At 36.6% G+C, this 22,217-nt stretch overlaps 1 protein-coding gene across 1 annotated transcript in view; it reads right to left on the bottom strand.

Moving 5' to 3' along the window:
• Nucleotides 1-905: 905 nt before the first annotated feature.
• Nucleotides 906-22,217, bottom strand: part of Fgf10 (fibroblast growth factor 10) — a 79,942-nt gene continuing 58,630 nt past the window's right edge. The window contains exons 2-3 of the mRNA XM_031360135.1: nt 11,331-11,434; nt 906-3,961 (exon numbers count right to left, since the gene is read on the bottom strand). Of these exons, the coding sequence (XP_031215995.1) occupies nt 3,767-3,961; nt 11,331-11,434 (299 nt within the window). The 3' untranslated portion in view covers nt 906-3,766. The remainder of the gene's footprint in view (nt 3,962-11,330; nt 11,435-22,217) is intronic.

The following is a 22,217-nucleotide window of genomic DNA, read 5'->3' as shown; positions in this document are numbered from 1 at the left end:
CTGTGAGCTTACAGGAAACAAAAGAGAAGGACAAGTGCTTCCTGCTCTATTTTCCAATTCTGGAAGAATTCAGAGAGCCTCAGCATTCTTTCAAGGTAAATTGTTTTTACAGCTTAGTTTAAATAGCAAAGGTCCCATCTGTCAGGGTAGGCAAAGCTCTTGTCTCCACATTTGTTTGAACCCATAGTGCTGTTCTAAAGTACAGTTCATCATCTCTTAAATATTTTTAACCCCATGTATGTATGTATGTATGTATGTATGTATGCACATATGTATATATACATATATATGTATGCACATATGTAAACAAACCTAGGGCTAGCTACTCTTTGATATAAAAATGTTAAGCTAACTTTATTGAATAATCAAACTAAGAATTAACAATGCTCTAATTATTAGAATTGTGCCATAGAACACTGATCCCCTCAACTATGTCCATAAACATGCTTGGGCCCTGGAATAAACTTGCATTACTACAGTTTTTTCTTTCCTGCCTACTTTTCAAATCAAATTCACTGGTCTTTTCCATGCCCTGGAAGTCAGAATTTGCAGCTCCTGGCTTTCCTCCAAGAGCCTCTCATTGTTGCACAAGCCATCCTTGTTTTCAATTCATTCTTCTTTATCCACTGTGTAAACTAGGTGGACCTGAGTAGTTAGGAGAACCCGAAAGCATTTGGTTGTTATTAGGGTAAGGATAGCCGGCTCACACATGTAAAACATTAAAGAAACCTTACAAATGTTTGAGTAATTTTTTTTTCTGTTGTTGTTGTTTGGGGCTGTGGGGCATTTAACCACATCCTGCCAGGCACACAGCCCTGGAGCTGATCTCATTACCAGGTAGAGTTTTAGGCTAATAAAAAAAAAAAAAGAAAGAAAGAAGGAAAGGAAATAAATAAGGACAGTACTTTTATTCTCTTTTCCCAGCATTTTTTTATTGCCTTTATTTAAATGTAACATAATATACACTGTTCAGCCTTTTGGGGGTTAGGAGGAGGGAAGCAATTTTGTATCTTTAAGGAGTCTGATGTCAACACTCATATGCTCTGTATCCATGGCTAACACACTTCAGCGTGGTGGACCCGTGCCCACACTTCCCACGGAGGCAGAACTCCCAAAATCTTGAGTTTTGTTTTGTTTTTGTTTTTTTTTTTTAACACACAAAATTTAACACTGAACTTCTTTTCTTTCAGTAGTTGCAAAAAGGATCAGAATTATCTATTAATATCAAACAAGTATGCATTTATTAAATGCAGAAAAATCTCTTCTCTCCTTACCGAATTAATTTTTTGTATTTACCTATGTTAGAATGTATACAGGGGGAAATGTAGGTGGGAGGGAGGAAAGATGTTTTCTATTTTTGGACTCTGCAAGCTTTGATACATTTTGCTAGAAGCTGTTTAATGTCTTGAGTACGATAATGATGACTGTTTACACGTAGTCTCTTCAGTAATCTAAATGGCAATGTGAAATAAGAATCCAACGTCTGCCCTATTTGCTGTTACTCTGGTCACTGAATACTATAGTTTGTCTCCCCAAACATTTAATTTTGGTTGTGGGTGGTCCATGGTCATGTGTCAGGTATAATTATTATTTTAAAATAAAAGCAAAAAAGATACCTAGTTCTTCTAGAGATGCATTACATTAGAGCCTTCAGACTCAGTTACCAATTAAACTCTAACATACAGAATCCAACCACAAGAAGTATACACTTTTAAAACCCCATTTGTCACAAAACAAGTTGAAAGAAGAACACCACGAAATGCAACCTATGCCCATAAACCGAAGCACTGTGCCTCTGTCTATTTCTCTTGAAATACCAGCTTTTGAAAAAAAATCATCAATTATGACTCATGTTCGATTACTCTGTGGGAACATTCTGAAAAAAAAAAAGCCAATTTTTAAATAACTGATTAACCTTTAATAATAGTATTTTTAAAAACTGATTTTCACTGGCCAAGCCTTGGCACAAATAAGTTAGAAGAGGATCACAAATCACTATCCTCTCTAAAGGTTAAATTTTAGTAAGAAGACACATTTGGTGAGTCTTTTTGTTTGTATCAAAACACTGTATCCAAACAATAAAAGTAAACAGACTTTTCCAAACATGAAAGAAGACTGCTGCATCAATATAGTCTTAGAGTTATCCCTTAAAATTATTTAGAAGAAATAATGTTTTCTCCATTTTTAAAATCACTACAGACACTGCAAACAAGGCTTACATGTTTATTTAGTGAACTACAGAGTGAGGGTGCATGGCACTCTTACGTACTTCTTTCTATACCTTCTCTAAGAAAATGAATTTCAATGTGGTTATATTATGGAACCTTCTAGAACACTTTAAATTTACAGAAAACAAGGTTTATTTGGCTCTGAAAAGATTAGACCATTCAGTTTGAACAGGTGTCAGTATACAGTTCTTCATACATTAGGATATATTTGCTCAGATTAAGCCCCAGGGAGAGGTACATTGAGCCCCAGGGAGAGGTACACTTCATACCAAATTTCCTTTTTGGTTCTTTTGAGGGAGAAGGATTCTATGGGACTTAGAAAGGGCTCGTGTATGTGCAGATAACCTTTGCATCATTTGTCATTGTGACCTGTGGCAAGCCATCATCAGTAGGAAAAAAAAAGCCAACAATATTAGTCTAACAATTCATTTTTCTTCTTTTAGTATATTCTTGGAGATGAAATAAGGCAATGAAAGAAAATTGGGCCTTCTATATTTTAAGGTAAGGGTCCCTCTGGACTGATATATGTTGACAAATGATGGCAGGTATCTGTTACATAAGCCATAGCAGAACTCTGCCATAGCCATCACTGATGGTTTTTATTGCAGAAGTGCAAATTAAGTCAACTGAGAGCACACGGGGCATTCATACTACTTCCTTGATCTCATCTCCTATTTCTGAAGTGTTTGCCAAGGTTTTAAAACACTTTGTCATGAACGTGCGTATGGTGCCAGAGAGAGAGAGAGAGAGAGAGAGAGAGAGAGAGACAGAGACAGAGACAGAGACAGAGACAGAGACAGAGACAGAGAAGGTAAATCGGAGGGCAGTGCTGAGGATACTCTTTTAAACCCCAAAAGATATTTAACATCCTATTAAATAAATAACTTAGAAGGAAATAGAAAAGGATGGAGGCAGAATGCACAAGCATACCATACTATTTGTATTGTTAGGACAGTTTCACACTACTATGTTTATATTTGTAAATCTGATCCAATTCTTCCATGGTGCCACACCCAAAGCTCCTTTGGTTGTGCATATGATATGACCCAAGTGCTTTCCAGTAAATGCTTGCGTGTCTTACTGCTCATTGAATCATCAGGCTTGAATGAGCAATGAAAGTCTTTGATATGTGTTCATATTCCATAAATAACTTTCCCAAAGATCATTCAACAGCGTGTTCCATGTTCTTTAAGTTCTATCTCAGAAGTTCAAAAACAAAAACTTAAAAACAAAACAAAACAAGAAACCCAGTCTCAGCCACAATATTGTTCACTTGAGGATAACGTCCATCCAAACTTCATTGGACTCTATCTTGATTATAAGGCATGACACAATGACACAGAGCTAGTGAAAGGAACTTTGTATGTCAGCAGTGAGTACAAAAGCATCCAAAAGCCTGCCTTCCTTCCTTCCTTTAAACAAGCTGAAATCAGGGCTATGTCTTTGCCTTTGGAGCTACAGTTTTCTGTGAGGATACTATCTCTTTCTGGCCAGAGAGTCATTGGTTGTACTGCATCCACCAACAGTGCCTTCTTCTTTTAAGAGATCGTCATGGGCAGGAAGTGAGCAGAGGTGTTTTTCCTTCTTGTTTTTTGTCCTCTCCTGGGAGCTCCTTTTCCATTCAATGCCACGTACATTTGCCTGCCATTGTGCTGCCAGTTAAAAGATGCATAGGTGTTGTATCCATTCTCCTCTATTCTCTCTTTCAGTTTACAGTCGTTGTTAAATTCTTTCTGCAAAGGAAACACAGTTATTTATTCAGATGGTAGTGGTACTTGATTCCATATGATACAAGCCATCTAATGATCTATACTCTATTGTCTTGTTTATAGCTGCCATTTTCTCTTACATAAAGTGCTCACTTCATATACAATGCCAAAAACAGAAGAGTCAAAAATCCTAACCACAAAACAGATTCTGTGTTTGAAAACATATGAGTCATCTTTGATTAATCACTGCAATCGTGCTGTGTCTCCTGGCCCATTAAAAAGTTGACATGCTTTGAATATAACATGGTTTATGTGCCTAGAATGATTATCAGGAAGTAGACATCACAATACCAATATTGATGATGATCTAGCTATAGAGGACAGTGTTAAAATCTTGTTTTTCATAGTGTTAACTATAGATCCTGTAAGAAAAATGGAATTACCATTTTAATTACCATTTACTTACCATTGTAAATGTGGGCTTATCACATTTACAAACCTTATCTACTTAAAAATCAGCTCAAGGAATGATTTAAAGCTAAGATATAGAAAATGCTTTGGGGACTGGAGATGTCACTCACTTGGTAGAGTTCATACATAGAAAGCAGAAGTCCCTGTGTTCTATCTGAGCATAGTGGTGTATGCTTATAATCCATATGCTTGTATCTTGGCTATTCCTCATTGTCAACTTAACTACATCTGGAATGAACTACAATCCAAAAATGGAGGGCACACCTGTGATTCAGATTTTGAGGCTAAAAGACACAGACTTCTGACCTAGATCTTGATGTAGAGTTCTTGAGGCATAGTGGCCATAAAAAGCTTAGGCCCAGGCAAGGTAGAACATGCCTTTAATCTCAGGAGACTAAGGCAAGCAGAGCTCTGAGTTCAAGGCCAGCCTGTGACAAAGCAAGTTCCAAATCCAGGCCTGGTGGTACACACCTTTAATCTGGGTCACGCCTTCCTCTGGAGACCTACATAAGGCCATTGGAAGAAGGAAGACTCACCTTCTTTACCTGCTTGCACTTACTTGTCAGCATATCTATTAGAACCTATTTCTTCAGGATTCCAGCTTATACAGAAGACCCGCTGAAACGACTAGCCTTGTGGGACTGAGCAACTACTAGATTCTTAGGCTTCCCATTCACAGCTTCCCCTTGTTGGGTTAGTTGGAGTGCAGACTGTAAGTCATTACAATGAATTCCCTTAATATATAGAGACATTCCATAAATTCTGTGACTCTAGAGAACCCTGACTAATACAGCTTGGAATGTAGAGGTGAGTGGATCACAAGAAAAGCTACAACAATGAGTTCTAGGGTAGCCCTTACCATGTGAAGCCTTGCTTCCATTTAAAAATAAAAATGCCTTGTTTTGTCAACCATCCTGTCAAACTAATTATGAACTTTCTCACTAGGATATCTACCCATACCTGAAAAATTTGGGCACTGCTCCAAGTGGCCAATGGTTTTAGAGAGTTTTGATGGGTCAAGAACTTTCTCTCATCTGCTTCTTGAATTCAGAATTTAGTATCTTTTTCTTTCTTTCTTTCTTTTCTTTTCTTTCTTTTTCTTTTTCTTTTTTTTTTCTTCTGAAACAGGATTTCTCTGTGTAGTCCTGGCTATCCTGGAACTCACTCTGCAGACTAGGCTGGCCTTGAACTCAGAAATCTACCTGCCACTGCCTCCCAAGTGCTGGGATTAAAGTCGTGCTCCACAGAATTTAGTATCTTATTCTGCAGTTAATTATAGACACAAAAACTGAAGAAATGTCCCTCTTGAAGAAAACTAGAGTCATTCAGAAACTAAGACCACATAGCTTCTGAGTAGATAAAGGATTTATTTACTTTTAAAATTTTATGTATAGGCGAATGAGCCTGTATTAGTTTGAATGTACTGCATTCTAGCAGGAGCCCACTTAAGTCAGAAGAGAGTATCGATCCCTGAAACTCGAGTTACAGACGGTTGTGAACCACAATTTGGGTGCTGGCAACTGAATCTGGGTCCTCCAAAAGAACACTATCTTAGTCACTGAGCCATTGATCCAGGCCACAAAGTTAAATTCTAGAATATACATCTTAGTTTCTGTGCTATATAGATCATGGTTTGGAACATAGTGAAACACTGACATTCTCAGTTTTTTTTCCATTCTTAGAGTTGTTTAGTAGTATGTGCTTCTCATCTATAAAGTACTATTAAATACAAAATCCATTCAGTGGTAGGACTGATATTAAGAAGAAAAATAAATTATCTAAGTCTTTTAGAAAAATAAAAAAATCTGTATTGAAAAATATTAATCTTTTTATGAACTTATTTAATTTTTCTTCTTATTCATTTGTTTGAAAGTGTATGGTTTCAAGCAATAGACTTGTGTTTTACACTATATATCTTAAAGAGTAAAAGAAGAGGCCAGCAAGACAGTTAATTAGCTAAGATACTTGCCTTAAAGACTAATGGTTTAAGTTCCATTTCAAAGAAATACAAGGATTCATGGTTGGGGAGCACAGGGGACCCAGGACTGTACCTATTGCTATTAATTTGTGAAATGAAAAAAAACATCAAACTTTCCTCTATGCTGGGTGGTGGTGGCACATGCCTTTAATCCCAGCACTTGGGAGGCAAAGGCAGGTGGATTTCTGAGTTTGAGGCCAGCCTGGTCTACAGAGTGAGTTCCAGGACAGCCAGAGCTATACAGAGAAACCCTGTCTCAAGAAAACAACAACAACAACAAAAAAAAAAACAAAAAAAAAAAAACCCAACCAACCAAACTTTCTTCTAAATTTCTGTCTCTCTACTACTATTCAGACCTCACCAGAGAGGTTTCTTTGTGTATTGTACTGGATGGTAGTTTGCCACATGTCAGGGAAGAATAAATGTCATGGACTGATCAGTCAGCTCTATTTTACACCCACCTTCCTAAGGATCCAGGAATATTATGTAAGAGTCAGGAGAAAGACTGTAAAGGTCAGAGGTCAGAGAGAATAAGAGAAAACTGAAAGCTGGACATGGCAATACTACTGCACTCAGGAACACACCATACCTGTGGCTATCTAACAAAACTGCATAAGATCAAGGCAGTTAACATTGTAGCATGGAATAGAAAGACATTCATGGGTTCTCATCCCTAACCAAGATACTGACGACAGCTGATGGTTTAAAGAGAGGGGACTGAGTTTGCTATTGAGGGTGTGGATGCCGGTAAGTCTGTCATACTAGTGCATGAGTCTACACCTAAGAATTTATAAACAGCATAAAACTGAACCCATGGGTTATTTTAAAAGGAAGTGGCACCAAACTGGACAGAGATGGTAAGGAGGTGGAAGTGTATTTTGAAGGAGACAGGACCAGGAATTGGTGGTAAATATAATCATGATGCATTTTGAGTAATTCTCACAGAATAAAAATACTTTAAAGGAAAAACAAGATCCCAAATTGAATTAGGGTGGACTAAAGAAAGGTTTTGGATTTCCTGCTCTCATCTGGGACATTGATTTGATTCTTCAATCATGATGCTTGAAGACCAAACTAATTCATCCTCAAGATTTGCTCAATTCTACCATTCAACAGAAAACTTGGAACATATTGTTCAAAGAATGACTACTGAAAATGAAAGAAAGATAGACATTTCCCATAAATAAACATTAGAAAATAGTCAAAGAGAATAGAGAGAAAGTTTCACCAATCACTCATGTGTTTGTTCAGAGATTCTTCTAGGCAGGTTTATATAATCAATAGACATTATTTTGGAAATAATACAGAAATAAGAATCTCAGTGTTATCTCCTGGAGCTTAGATGTATACTAGTATGCAATCATGATTTTTAGTAGTATACTCTTTAGATATTTAGTTCTTATATGGGCTAGAAGCAGAGAACATGTTTTCTAATGGAACTACTGGGGAGGTAGATAAGTTTTTGCCTTATAATGCTCTGGAAAACGAGTGGATCTAGATGTTGTGTGCATAGTGAGAGAGATGGCTAACTCAGTCTTGAGAGTTACAACCTGTTAGGAGAAGGTTAACAGTAAACACACTAATGATAGAAATACCAGATGATGGTCATTTCAGACCATGAGCCTATCTAGGTAAAATCTAGGTAATATGGTAATAGGATAGAGTGCCTGGGCAACAAGGTCAAACAAACAGGTTGAATGGAGAGACATATAGAGAATAAAGCTCAAAAAGAGGCATCCACAAAGCACAGGTGTGTCAGCATAGAAGGGAATGGGAAACTGATAAGAAAATATCACATTTTTTTAACATCACAGTTCATTTGAGAGTAGGTTCTTACTCTCTTGATACCACATTGTAAAAGAAGTGTGTTTTATCATTAAAATTGGTTTCATCTTTTTTCACAATTTAAATTGTATACATTTACATTCTTAAGCTAACTTACATTAGATGGCTCTGTATTATGTTGGCTTTAGCTATGTGTATATTTAAGTGCTTCTTCAAAGAGTATATGAATACACTCTTATGTACTGACTCTGATACAATGGAACAAGAAGGGACTTTTAGTTTAGTTGATAATGTTTAAAAGACCAAGACCTTTTGCTTTGTAGATCAAAACAGCTTTGAGCTCTTGGGCTTAAGTTATCCTCCTGCCTCAGCCTTAGGTAGCTGAAAATTAATGTGCAGGTCACTGCCTGGATTCAGACATATTTTGTTTTTCCTTGTTTGTTTATGTTTTTGTTGTTGTTTTTTTTTTGTTTTTTTTTTTTACTTTCGAAGTGATTTATTTTATGTGTATGGACATTCAGCCTGTGTATTTTTCTGTATACCACCTGCATGTCTGGTACCTAAGGATGTTAATAGAGTATTTTATGGCCTGGAATAGGAGCAACCTACGGTTGTGAGCCATCATGTGTGTACTGAGAACTGAATTTGGGTCCTCTGCAAGAGCAGTAAGTTTTCTTAGCCACTGAGCCATCATCTCTCCATACTTAGGACACTTTTGAAAGAAAAATTATGAGCAGATTTGTTTATTTTGTTGTTGTTGGTGGTGGTGGTAGTGGTGGTAGTAGTGTATATGTACGTGTGTGTATGTATGTGTGTGTTTGTGTGTGTGTGTGTGTGTATGTGTGGGGGCATACTTGTGTGTGTGTGAGCAGGAAGACAACTGTGGGAGTCATCTTTGTCCTACCATATGAGTTCTAGAGATTGAACTCAGGCTGTTAGATTTGAGAGAATGAACATTTACATGCTGAGTCATCTGGCAAGGCCCTAAACATGCTTAATAAAAACAAAAGCAAAAACACTTTTTTCTCAAAAGTGGTAAGAATTTAAAGCCATAAATAGAGTTATTTTTTTGAAAAAATGTTTTATTGCCTTTTTAGGTTTCTTGGGGGAATAATATGCAATGAAGAAATTGAATTAAAATTCCTGTGGCCCTCATACCAGGATTTGTCCTGGTATGACTGGCTTGTCACTTAACAGTATAGCTGATATGAATAAAAAACAAAGCTAGACCATTTCTAGACTTATGGTTCTCAACTCAACAAGCAATAATACAGACAGCCACAGGCACCTCATTAAATGTATAAATCCTTAGTCCTTAGACTTGAATCAGTCTAGGACTGTATTCCATTATTATGCTGTTTAACAAAGTCTCACACTGATTTTGAAGCTTACTCAGGTTTAAGAACTACTGACCATCCTTATGCTAATTAAGAAAGTAAATTTACATATTGAAAGTTAAGTTTTTTGATAACTGTGAAAAATGTAAAAGTACACAATATCTGGAAAGAAAAAGATGTGATTATTAAATACCTGTGTCAAATGTTGGTATATATTCTCCAAAAATATAATTAAAAGTTTATGCCGGGCGGTGGTGGTGCACGCCTTTAATCCCAGCACTTGGGAGGCAGAGGCAGGTGGATTTCTGAGTTCGAGGCCAGCCTGGTCTACAGAGTGAGTTCCAGGACAGCCAGGGCTATACAGAGAAACCCTGTCTCAAAAAACCAAGAAAAAAAAAAGTTTATGTATCTATATTCCATGTTTTCCTCTATAGTGGAATTCAGAAAAATTTAAATTCATTTAGTGATTTTTGGCATAGTGCTGGGATCAAAACTACAAGACATATCCATAGTCATTAATTGTCCCGCTTGTAATATCTTCAAAATGGCAATTAAGAGATTGAAGCAGAGTTCTGATGTCATCACAAGGCTAATGATCTTCTCTTACAATACAAGCTAGTTGTTCTATAACTATTTTATATTTGTTGACATTTTTCCATATATATTATAAAATGCTTGAAGTCAAAGCTTTCTCTCTCTCTCTCTCTCTCTCTCTCTCTCTCTCTCTCTCTCTCTCTCTCTCTCCCTCTCTCTCTCTCACTCTCTGCATGTGTGTGTATGTGTGCATTTACATGAATGAAGGAGTTATTTTGCTTTGTTTGGGAATAAGTTCTCCTATGTATCGACACTAGTATAGAATATGTGATCTTCCTATCTCAGCCTTCTAAGTGCTGTTATCACAGCTGTGCATCACCATGTGTTATTCTATACTTCTTCCTAATATGTCCTTGGGAGGTAGGATAACCAGTATATGGAACACAGTAGCTAGCCACAGGTTTAGCTAAGACATTTCTTCTAAAAATCTAAATAGTATAATTGGTAAACTATGTGTAATACTGTTTTAATTATGACTGTGATTTTCATTCCAAATAATTATTATTTTATGTGAGGTTTTAGTCAAAAAGGCTTTTTCTAAATGAATTGAACATGAGTTTGAGGAGGTCATATTCAAAGTACTTAACACTTATCAGCCTACCCAAGGCCATATGGGAAGCCAACTAAAAGACTTTATTATTACATGTGGAATTGTTTTTGTAGAAATAGACTATACTGTGAAGACAGTCCTTTGTCTTTACATAATGCCTATAATGTTCATGCATAATTAAAATTAATCACTATTACCTAGGTATGTGAAATTCAAGGGTTCATAGAATAGCCTGAAAAATCATGAATCTCTTGACTTGTTAGTTATGATTTTAACAAAGTACACAGCATCTGAGCTGTGGTTTTCTCTTCAGCTGTGGCAGATACTCATGGTGCATGATGCTCCATTCCACCCAAGATTTTTGTTTTAAGTGATTCTTCTCCAAGTTGTCATCTCTAGTCCCTACACTACTTCATCCAGATGCTTCTGTGAAAGGCTGGCTGCCTTGCAGTTCTGAACAGTCACAAATGTCAGTAATGGCCTGTAGTAGACTCCTTGGCAAACAGTTCGGGAGATTATAGAGTTGAACAAGCTGTTTGCCAGCCCTTGAGATGCTGTGGATCTTATTAGTAGGGATAGAATGACAGCAAAGCCATTCAGTGTCTTCTCTAGGAACCTATCCAAATCTCTGGCACTAACAATACAATGTGTTTTGAAAACAAAAATCAGACTACTTACTGAGCCGTAGAGTTTCCCCTTCTTGTTCATGGCTAAGTAATAGTTGCTATTGATGGCTTTGACGGCAACAACTCCGATTTCCACTGATGTTATCTCTAGGATATCTAAAACACACAATTACAAAGATGAGCTGTAAAGAGTCATCGTGTTTAGCTGGGAGAAGGTAAAAATCAAAAGAAATGAGAAAGTACATTTTATATTATCCTCAAGGCAAAAGACAAAATGGGATAGCCAAACCAAGCTAAAACTGCTGAATGTGTTGGAAACCCCAGTGAGCATAGGAAACCAGTAGTGGGGCTTTGGAAGGCTGTCTCTCCATTTGTATTCTGAGCGTATACAGGCGAGTGCTGTTTTAATTAAAATGCTTGCTTTGCAACCTTTGCATTTTTCAACCCCATAAATATTGAAACTACTCTACTCATCATAGCCTAGATTTTTACAAAAACTTATCAGAGCCTACATCTGTACTGTGGTATTAAATTAAATCCGTAGCATATGTCAATGATCTGTCAGATTTACCTCAATCTGTAAAAACAATGGTAAACTATTTTTCCTTTGGAGCACATTTAGATAAACTAAATCCCTTGGCTGCATTTAACTGATAAATTCATTTCTTTGGCCAACGTGTTGACATTCTGAGGTACAGAGAGACTTATCTCAGCATCCACACCATCCTACAAAAGCAGATACAATAGGTTAAGGGATTATCTCTTTTTCTAGAAAGAAGAGAAAATGAACAGAAGTAGCAATTAGCAAACAAGACCACTTCCTCCAGTAAAAGGCAGAGTTTGGTGTATGTAAAGATGATATTCTTTCAAAAGTTTGTAGGCATATGTGGGAAAAGTCATTTGATCCAGAATACAAAAGCCCACCCATTTTTGCCTAAGAAGATCTCAGAATAAAAATGACTTAACTACTTGTAATAGAGCTTGCTCAGGCTGGATGAGTGGGACAGTGAAGAGAGTGTAGCATTTGGAAATGGGGTACATGCATTTGAGTCCTGGCTCTGCATCTAGTGGGAAGTGCCCACAGAAGTCAACAGACTGCCCCATGTCTCAGTGTCATTTGAAAAGTGGCCAACATAATATTTCTCACAGATTCTTGCTGAGAAGACTGTACACAACACAGTGATTAGAGTTTGCCTAGATCTCAGGGCTTCGGTTAGTATTAGAGGTCAGTTTTCTCCTAATAGTTCTGAATCTTGGAACTTCTTCCCAAAGCTATGGAACTTTTCCATACATCAGATAGACCCTCATTGGCTTAGCCAGATAATGTGGAAGGAAATAAGTTCCCACATATTGTGTATCACCTAACATGACACGCACCATCTTAAATGTAGTATATATAATGTATCCTCAGATTTTTTTTTTTTTTTTCACAAAGGAACAAATGGCTTATATTCAGGACATAAATAGTTTCTCTCCTTTTCTTTTCCAGGTTAGTCTACTAGAAGCTAGAAGAAATGAAAGAACAACAATGTTGACATTAAAGGAGACTTGTGCAAGAAAACCTCTATTCATGTGTAAAGGAAATGTCTAACCTCACACAGTACAATCTTCATTAACATAACATCCCACTGCATTTTCAAGGACAGATTATAAGGTGCATTTCAGACAATGTTTACATCTTTAATGTTTATCACCTTGTTACAAGATATTTGAACCTGCTTCTAGTTAGAGTGTGGCTCAGTCCTTAGCACATACCTTTAATCCCTCTGGCTGGAATACAGACAAACCCTTAGTATTTACCTTTAATCTCAAACAATGAAGGTAAAATTCATTTGTAGAAGGAACCACCCATGTTTGAAAGTAAAGTCAAATTGAGTGGATAAAAATGTGATGGAACAGAGAAAGATTTGAAAGGACAGAATATGCTCAACTCTCATGAGAAGAGAGGGCAAAGGAAGTGACTTAAGGGAGAGCAGACATTACAGGAGGAAATTAGTACAGTACAGGATACAGTAGAACTCATGCAGAGCAGTGCAGTAGAGTTGAGAGGGAGAGTAGAGAAGCTCTGAGAGGGAGAACGAAGTTTTACTGGGAGAGTTTTATATAGACAGATTGAGGAGAGAACAAGCTAGACATAGGTAAAGACAGAACTAGCAAGAGAATGAGAAGGACCCAGAAGATTAGAAAAGATTGCTAGAGTTGATTTGAGGCCAATCAAAGCAATTCAGAGAGAAAAGCCAAATTGAATAAGTCATTGGAAGAGGACTTTAAGCCAGAACATCTCAGTTGAACCACCTAGGTAGAGTTCAGAAAGAACAGGATGGATGAGCTTATTTAGCAACAAGTCTCAGAGGCTGCAAGCATTCTAGGCCTAGATTAGAGTGTGTTGTATGGAGGCTAGAAGCTTCCAGAGCTAGGCCTAGCAGATTGAGGCAATAAGCCTCCCAGACAGCAATTACATCAGGTGAATAAAGTTCATTTTTACATTACCCTATGCTGGTTGTTGCCCTCAGGGTACTCACACACTTCATTTGAATAATTTAAAAAGTACTCTCTTGTGGTTAGCTACTGTAATATCTATAACTGTTCACCAAGGTGGTATTGCCATTCTTGACATCAGTTATAGATTAGAAAATGAACGATAAAGGTACATAATATAGCTCAAATACAAGGTCGAGACAAGTCCAGTCCTGTGGCTTCTTTTCTCTCCATTTCTGGTTGTTTTCCTTTTCCTTCTCTTTCTCCCTCCTACAATTGGTTTCTATAGAAGCCATTTAGCAGTATAACCCACTATTAAATGACAACAATATCTTCCAATGAAATTGGGGTGTCACTTGGAAAAATATCAGAGTTTCAGAGGGGGGAAAACTTGAATAAACTTATGACAAGGAGAAGATACTAACTAGATAGCACATGGCCTTTCAATGTGATGTAAAAATATTTAAGCTGCTGTGCCTCCAAAAGCAAGGAGTGCAAAGTGTCAGTAAACTGTGAGATACTCCACATGTATTCTACTGAGACAGGAAATTGATAGAAAAGAGAGGCAGGAAGAATGATTTTAAGAAACAATAAAGCAGACTTTCTGAAGGATAAGCAGTAGGGTGGAGCTATGGTAACGAGACCAAGCTGAACAGATGAAACAACATGGTAGGAATACCACCAAATCCCTGGCTGGCTGTTTGGAGACTCTTTGGCATACAATGTGTCCGAGATTCTGCTAAGATACACTTGGGGCTCTTTGTATTTTACCTCAAATGGGAACTCAGTGTTTAAAGGACTGACCCCTCCTCCTTTTGACTTTACAGATAGTTTGGGCAAGCAAGTAAATATTTACTTTTAAGCATTTAAAGTTGAGACATTAAAATGAACAGATTTAGGGGCCATCACACGATGCTCTAGAATGTATGTGTACTGCTTGATGTCTATATCAGAACAAGTTTGCCTATATCTTCAAAGGAGTTTTGCTATTCTTTCAAAATAGAAAAAGGAAAGACTTAGGTGATGTAATGCCCTTGAATTCTGCAAGTAAGTCTGAGTTGTACCACAGGTTTCTAATTCATAATTTGAGAGCTTTGTAGGACACAGACAGTGGCTGTATCAATTGCAAGCACCTGTGAGTGTGGATTCCTGTTTGGGAGGAACAAAGACTGCAGGTGTCTCATATATACACATATATGTATATATACATGCATATATATATTTCTTGGAATTTTTTGAGGTTCATCAGATCAGCCGCTATTGTATTTGTATGTGTCTACATAAAATGCAATGCCAGTTGAAAGAGCCTCCTGCTTAAGAATGAGTGAGGGTATATAGGACTTCTCTGCATTTTTGCAACCTATATGACATTACAATTATTTCTATTAAAAGCTTTGGTGACTCACACAAATGGCTCAGTGTTAAAAATTTCTACTCCCAAGCTTGCGGACAATTAAAATATTAGATATTTTTAATTAATATTTTGAAATATGACATGTTTAGTATAATGGTATTAGAATTTAAACCTTTTAAAGTTAAATCTCTCCCTCTTTCCCATTAATGGTAGAATCTCAAACTGATCTAGTTTATGCTAACATGGAAGAACATCTTGGTCACCAAGATGTTCAATTGTGTACATCAGAGTTTGAGTAGCTACAGGCAGTATTATGAAACATGTTATAGCTACGCATTTGGACCCCTAAGAATCACATCAGGACTCATCTCCTCTATAATTAATTTTCATTAAAGAACCACAATAAGCACATGCTGTTCATAATATACGCTTGGTATATAGTCAAGAATGCCAAGAGAATCAATGACTGTGCATGGCAAAATGGAGGCATTTCTGAAATCTACAATTTTTGTTTTTGTTGGGAGTCATGTTTATGAAATTATGAATCAATAAGTTCATATCTCAGTAAAACAAAAATGAAAATAAAACAAAACATCAAAATGAATTCAAAGAAAAAATGAATTGTAAGATGTATTTGATATCAGTTATAGGTAAGTTATTGTAAATCTAAAGGGTTTTTATAAATTTTAAATGTGTTCAACTATTAGTTAATATAATTATAAGTAGAGGAATTTTGAATATACTGTTGAAAGATTATTTATATGTAAGATCTTTGATTTAAGCAATATTCATTTTTTTGGTCAATGAAAGACAACAAAATAATATGTTTGTATGTAACCATTGAGCTATATCTCCAGCTCCCTTAAATTAATTTAAAAATAATAGGCAACACAAATAAAGCTGTTATAAAGGCCCCTCATGGGCTTTGTGCTTTTATATATGACTCAAATTCCCAATTAACAAAATATATCAAAGCTAAGCATTGTGCTATTTGCATACTAGAAAAAGCTTTGGCAAAATTGCATAAATTAGTGGACATATACTATCTTGAATACAGTTGATTTGATGTTTAGATCTAAAGCCTTTACTCTTTCTACATTGTTAGACCTTACTAAATAAAATTGCTATTAGTAATATACCATAGGCTTAGATAGAGTCACGAGAGTGATGTAGGTTTATATGATGACATTTATGGCTAAATAGAGACCCAAGGTTGAGGTAGGTTTCTGTGGTGATATTCATGGCTACATACACAGAGAGACCTGAGCTAATCTGTTCCTCACCAAGTGATTCCTCAAGGAGGCTTTGACAGACATCTGTTCTCTGGAATGGTGAGTCGAGTAAACCTTTATTCCTTATATGGTACACAGTTTCTGGTATTTTGTCATAGCAACAGAAAAGGTGCTAAGACAGTCTTCTATCTGTTCTTCCTTTAAAAATCTCAGTTATCTTTGTCATAGAGTTGACCCCAGTTCCCATGATGTTCATCTCCCTTACTGTGATTGTCTGAACAGCTGGCCTATCATCTGGAGCAGTCTCTACTACTGTTGTTTTTCATTTGATGGTCACATGATAATTAAAAACAAATCATTCAGAGCCTGTATAGTAGAAGTCTCTCACCAAAATCATCATGTTATATGTCACCAAAATATTCCATTAATATTTGATATCAAAAAGATCAAAAGGATTATTGCGGTCTCCCTACGAAAGGGAGCTGGGCATGATAGTGTCAATTTACTACCAGTTTAAACCTATCTGGGTTTCTTTTTAAAGAGATATTTTATTTATATGACTGTAGCTGTCTTCAGACACACCAGAAGAAGGCATTGGATCCTATTACAGATGGTTGTGAGCCACCATGTGGTTGCTGGGAGTTGAACTCAGGACCTCTGGAAGAGCAGTCAGTGCTCTTAACTGCTGAGCCATCTCTCTAGCCCACCTGTCTGGGTTTTAATCAAAATAAAATATCATTTATCTTGGAGTCAGATCTATCATACTGGAGTGCAAGCATTCTAAAATTGATTTTGCATACAGTAGCAATGAGAACATGTTTTTGACCTGTCTGAGATCGTCTATTAGGCTAATTCAACAATTTAGCTTAATTTCTTTTGAAAGAATGTCACTACGTTGAGTGTAGCTAAAAGTAATATAATGTGTATAATATTAATTTAATTTGTTTTTTGGGGGGACTGTTTTGATTTTTTTTTAGTTAACTTCTTCCCTTCATTCATCTTTCTATTTACATGTTTTAAGGGGAATTGTAAGGTCACATTTGAGGTCATGGAATTTGGAAGTGAATTAAGTAATAGCTGTGCCAAAGCAGAAGAACCAGGATTTCCATCTCTGATGCTGGATAGCTAAACAATACAGGGAAGTCAGTTACACTTCTGGAGTCTTAGAGTTTTATTTGTTAATTGGGATGGACGCTTATGGCTCACAGGGATGTTGGCATTTCAGGAAAAGATTAGTAGGCCTGCATCCTGTCATCTGAGTCACTATGGTGCCAAGGTAACTAATTTACCATAGTGGTCCCCAAACTCAAACCTGCCTAGCAACCATCTGGACAGCATGTTAAAACACAGGTTGGTAGGTTCTTCTACTCTACAGATCTAGGCTGGGACCCTGGATTTAGATTTTCCAGCATGTGGATTTTCTGCTAGTGCAAGGACCACCCACTGCTCTGAACATTACAACTCAGAGGCGGGGACAGCTTTGATGTATAAAAGCCAAGGCAAAACCATGTGGAGAGAAGTAGAACCACCACAGGAAGACATACAAATAATGGCAGCAGCTAGCATCCCTGGAAAAAGCTTTTGATTGTTGTGGATATAAGAGGGTTTTCTTATGAATAACAGGTGTGGGATTCTTGATAGCTACATAACTGTCAAAATATGAATTTGACTATATATGTGTATTGATTCTCTGGGCATGTTTTTAAAGACTTGGAGTAATATTATTATAAGAGGGGTTAGAGAACAACTCAGTGGTTAAAAGCATGCACTGCTCTTGCAGAGGACTAGGGGAACCAAATTCCTTCTTCTGCCCTCTGTCGGCACCAGACACATACATGGTGCACTTAACATACATACATATGAAACATGCATACATGGAAAATAAAAATAAATCTTTTATTAAAGTTTTTATTATCAGATTTGTTTTCTTACAAATATGACTATAGAAATGTTAAAGGAAATTTAGGAGACTTCAACAACTTTTATGGACACTTTCAAATGATGATTTGTATTGACAATCTAAGGAGTAAAAATCTGTATGTTGCTCCTAATATTATGCTCATGGTTGTAAAGCTGGTTCAGTACAATTTGGATTCATTTTATCCCCAGCCTTTCAACCCAGGGTTGAAAGAATATGCTTTTTCTAGAATGGTCTTTTTATTTTTAAAGAAGGACAGCACGGTGGGCCAATGATTAGTCTAAGTCTGGGCTATCTAATACAGTTATCGATATGAGCTTTCTCTTCTGCATAATACAGGCCAGCTCTTTGGTTTTTCTATCAGCTGCAGTGCCTTCCAAGACACTTGACACTTACTTAGAATTACAAATAGAAATGAGTCCCAAATGAGAAAAGTCATTACCAATGTTCCGTGAGGAGATATATATTTCCTACCTCGCTCGGTAAAGACCAAATGGCCTTTCACATTCTCATTTAGTAACTCAAGAAATAAAAATGAACTGAGCAATCAGCTTGATCTTATAGGTCAGAATGGAGGTCAATCCTAAAAGAATTATAAATTAAAGACAGTATTTAATTAACTGGTAATTTAAAGAAAAAAATAAGCATTTGGTCTGTGGAATACAGTTCAGTGACAGAGAATTTACTTAGTATGTTCAGGGTCTTGTGTTCCATACACAGCATCAAACACACACACACACACATACACACACAACACACATACACACACACACACACCTTTAAATAGTCATCCCACTGGCACTGACCTAGTATTTAATAATGCCAGAAATATTACCATGAAATCCAAACACAATTCTTTAAAATTTTGCTGACTTGTTGAATTCGGTTTATTTGTAGGAAAGACATTTCCTACAAATAAGACTTGACTCCAAGTCTTTTATGCCCATCATCAGTCACCAAATACTTGGAGTTAGGTCACTGTAATGTCTTTTCACAGTGTCAGTTTGACAATTTTTTTTTTAGCTGTTTTGTCTCATTGGTTATCCTGCTTTTCTTCCTGTTGCTGTGACAGGTACACTGATAGAAAGCAACTTTGGGAAAAGGTTTTATTTGGCTTATGATTCTCGGTCATAGACTGTGGTTTCAGGGAGGTCAGGGCAAGAACTCAATTAGTCACATCACACCCATAGTCCAGAGCAAAAAAATTACATAAATGTATCCTTGTTTGCTTTTTCTCTTCTTGCTCTCTCATCTCTTCTACTGCTCAGAAACCTCCTACTTAGGGGCTGGTGACCTTCCCAATAGCATAATAGGTGGCTCTTCTTACATTAATTATCAATTAAGACAATCTCCTATAGAGTTGTCCACAGGAGAGCATGATCTATGTAATGCTTTATTAAGTTTCTTCCTAGTGAAGATTAAAAACAACAAAAACAAACAACCCTAACCTTATTCTTTTTTTATTGGATATTTTCTTTATTTACATTTCAAATGTTATCTCCTTTCCTGGTACCCTCCCCAAGCAACCTAGCCCCTTCCCCTTTCCCGTCTCCTGCTTCTATGAGGGTGTTCCCTTACACACCCACCCACTCCCACCTCCCTGTCCTGACATTCCCCTACACTGGGGAATTGAGCCTTCACAGGACCAAGGGCCTCTCCTCCCATTGATGCCACAAGGTCATTGTCTGCTACATATGTGGCTGGAGCCATGGGACCCTCCATGTGTACTCTTTGACTAAACCTATTCTTATCTGAATATGTCAGGAGTCACTCTTTATGAATTTTCAAGTGTTATATTTTGAAACATTACCTTACATTAGCATATATTCCTAGGAAGATAGATATGATGTGTTTCCAGGTCTAGGATTCACAACAGGCTCTTTATAACCATCCAAGTAAGTTCAAATATAAATTTCCCTCACAAACCAGGAAAGGATTTGATGGCAAACTAAGGTAAAGTAAATTCCCAGAAGTGCTTTTGTATGATTAACAGCTAGCCCCAGTTTGAAATGAGATCACATGGGGTGTGGTGTGGTGAAGACAGTACAAAACACAGGTGTTTAGAGAAGCAGATACTTCCAGAAGGGCCAATTCAAGTGCTGTCAATCAAAGCTACGAATAGAGTTTTATTTGACTTTGTATAATAACATTTTCTGATATTGAAGTAAATCTTCTCTAGGAAAAATATTGCCCACTTACTTCACATTGTGGGGAAGACCCTGAGTGAATTCATACATAACTCAGGTTTTTATCAAACATGGAAGGAAGAAAAAGTCTGCAATTCTGTGCAGGAGGTGTTTCCCTAGCACAATTATCATAGCATTATTCCTTCCAGAGAAATCAATAAGTAATTCATGATATTATAGAGGTGTTATGCATTAGTAGAAGCCAAAGAGCTCCTTAACTTAGATCAACTGGAGTAAGGAGGCATTGGCAAACATTAATTCTTATGTATTTTTTATGTCATAAAACTAAGCTATAAATCATTTTCAGAGATCTGTATGGAACCAAAGCCTGTGATAACCCTATTTAAGACCTGACTGTCACAGCCTTAAAATTAATGAAATATCATGAAATAAAGACTATTTTTATTTTGTTTTGTTTCGCTTTTTAAGTGAGAAGAACTGAAGTATTTAAATCTCAAGGAAGGCTATGTTTTAGCCTGTTGTAAACTCAGAGAAGAGCCTGAAGAAATGTAGAAAATGTCTGCTTCACATCCCTTCTCTTGTATAAGAGATGGCACCAGGGGATCCAGAGAGATTGAAGAGCTGATCCAAGCACCTGTAGAAAGATCACTTAGGACCAGAAGTAAATCCTGAGTCTATATTCTTCCTGGGGCTCCTGTAAACATTTATAAACTGTTGGCAGCCAGGAAAAGACTTTACATCGACTTTATGTTTTATAGACTAATTCATCTTGTTCATTACAAAGAAACAATTCAGTCTATTGGACTCTGACAATTGCTTTTTATTTATAAATGAAGAAAAATTAAAGTTAACACAGAGGGTTAGATGAATTACTACATGGAATAGTCCAATAAATTATCATTATGTTAATACAGATATTTATCTTAAAGATAACCTAATAAAATGTCTACCATTTTAATACTTTTTAAGTAAATTTTTCTAATGCACCTAAGTACAGTGTAGTATTTTTTTTCTCTTCTTGCCTTAATTAGAAGAAAGATGAGTGATCGGAGCACATATTGATTTTTTTTTCCCACAAGAAAGTCTTATTTGTCATGTTGAAGAGTTCATATGTCAGGTAAACATGGATGGTTCTAAGTAGTAAAATACTTATTATGGAACAAGTTTTAGGGGTTCAAATTTATAGCTCAAACACATACATGTGTTATGAATTTGACAGATTCTCACAACAATATAAATTAGCCCTAAATTCTTTCTATGGCTACTTAGAAATGTGAATTTTGATTTGACTGTGCAATTTATTAACAGATTTTTCAAATTATAACTGCAACTTGACAAACTATATTCTCTTGTCATCTATAATTAAATACTCAGCTTGGTAATTCATGGTGTTGGCCATGAGACATTATGTCCCCAGACTTAGGTAGTTCACATCTCTCTAGAGACTAGCAGGAGTGAGTTAAACCAAGTGTAGAAGTGATATTCCCAAAGTCCATAGAGATGCTGTGTATTTGTACAACCCACATGACAAAGAAAACAAGGCTCTGGAAGGAACCATGCACTCATTTCTTAACACTACTAATGGGCAGGTTTTTCTTTGCAGTGTAGGTTGGAGTGGGTACTTTCATAAATTAATGTAAAGTGCTTGCTTTGTGAAATAGTTTGAAATCATATAAAGACAAAAGGTAAAGTAGTATGCGTCAGACATGCTAGTCTAGACAGCAAGAGAGAAGCGCTGGTAGAGATCTTTTCCCAATTTGTTGGTTGCCGTTTTGTCCTATTCACAATGTCTTTTGCCTTACAGAAGCTT

The sequence above is a fragment of the Mastomys coucha genome, unplaced genomic scaffold, assembly GCF_008632895.1.
Source record: "Mastomys coucha isolate ucsf_1 unplaced genomic scaffold, UCSF_Mcou_1 pScaffold8, whole genome shotgun sequence".
Lineage (NCBI taxonomy): Eukaryota > Metazoa > Chordata > Mammalia > Rodentia > Muridae > Mastomys > Mastomys coucha.
Note: the sequence above shows the minus strand (reverse complement) of the source record. Positions and strands in the feature narration are given on the sequence as shown.